The sequence below is a fragment of the Penaeus monodon genome, chromosome 31 (genome assembly GCF_015228065.2).
Source record: "Penaeus monodon isolate SGIC_2016 chromosome 31, NSTDA_Pmon_1, whole genome shotgun sequence".
In the NCBI taxonomy this organism is placed as follows: Eukaryota; Metazoa; Arthropoda; class Malacostraca; order Decapoda; family Penaeidae; genus Penaeus; species Penaeus monodon.
In genome coordinates, this window is record NC_051416.1 from 28,262,234 (window position 1) to 28,263,578 (window position 1,345).

General features: G+C 39.2%; 1 protein-coding gene across 1 annotated transcript in view; it reads left to right on the forward strand.

The window, feature by feature from the left end:
* The window catches only part of LOC119593146 (tetraspanning orphan receptor-like), a gene marked incomplete at its 5' end in the record, with an annotated part of 6,946 nt that overhangs the window by 1,542 nt on the left and 4,059 nt on the right, over positions 1-1,345 (forward strand). Inside the window, 2 exon segments of the mRNA XM_037942111.1 lie at positions 678-797; positions 1,049-1,225. Of these exon segments, the coding sequence (XP_037798039.1) occupies positions 678-797; positions 1,049-1,225 (297 nt within the window).

A 1,345-nucleotide genomic window follows, 5' to 3' on the forward strand; every position in this document is an offset into this window, starting at 1 on the left:
GCCATGTCATGGGTTAGTGTCCACTTTATTATCATCATCACGTAATCTTTACATCTCCCATAGGCCACGAAGACGGGTGGGTGGCAGTTATTCTGTTTACCTTGTGATTGAACAGTTGTCCTTGTCAGAAAATGGGGTTATGGGAACTGAATTGTAGTGATGGTTATAGGTTTGGGTTCTAAAAACAGGAAGCCAAATCCCATCCCCCATTTGTGTGAAAGCTGTGTAGGAGAGGGGGACGTTGGAAAGGTATTTTACATATGTGACAGTATAGGGTGTGGTAGTAGGGAAAGTATAAAGCAAAAGTATGAGTTGAACTGTTATTGTGTATGTTGGTAGTTTTAGAATAATGAATAATGTCAGAATGGGGCTATTTGGCAATTCCATTTCAGTTTCATAGCAAAGTTTTTGAATTAGAAATTTTGTGTAAGTCTGAAAACATGAAACTTCTATTTTTTATTTGAATACCCCCCTCCCCTTTCACTGAAACCCACTCACTGCCCTTAAAAATTCACATGGGTCCATTGATAATATCTATTGGAAAGAGGTTTCTGCTGCATGATTTATTTTTCTGATTATTAATTGAAATTTAAGTTGGCTAGAAATGTGTTGATTTTTATATAAAGTTATAGAAGTGCTCTTGCTTTTGCTAATAAGGATAATTTTTAAATCCTCAGAGTGAAGTGCCGACGGAAGGCAACACTCCCGTTACTTCTGAAGAGAGTGACTCTGCAACAGGCAGCACGGAGCACTCGCGGGAAGGGGTTGGGCTTGGGTGTGAGGCCCAGGAGGGAAGGGTGAGTATATTTAACTGAGTATTGAAAGTGGTGATATAGATTAGGAAATTAAGCTTACGGGATTTTAAAATTATCTTTTCAAGTTTATTCAAATTTGACTAACTTTTTAGGGAACAAATTCATCCCTTGCCACAAATTTTGTAGTTTATATTGGCCTTAGATGTATAATCACATTTTTAGCATAATAGAGTTGAGCATATTCTTTATCTATAAAGTTAAAGAAATCATGTTTGATGTAAATACTTCCCCAGCAGGAGGTGGAGCCTGGCATAGCAACAGTGGCGGGGGGAAGCACCATGCTGGGAGGAGGGCGCCTCTGGGAAGTCCAGGGGCGCCTGGAGGCCCTAAGGAAACGACATGACCAGTGGACATGTTTCCTCTGTTGCCATGTCCGCACAGGAACTATAGTCATTGGTTTCTGGCACATGGTAAGTTTAGATATTATGTCACTAGCCACAATGTAATATTTAGCTTTTTTATGTTTTGGCATTCATGTGTGTTTTGACTTTTAAAGGGATATATATTTCCTATTTGCATTAATCAGATCG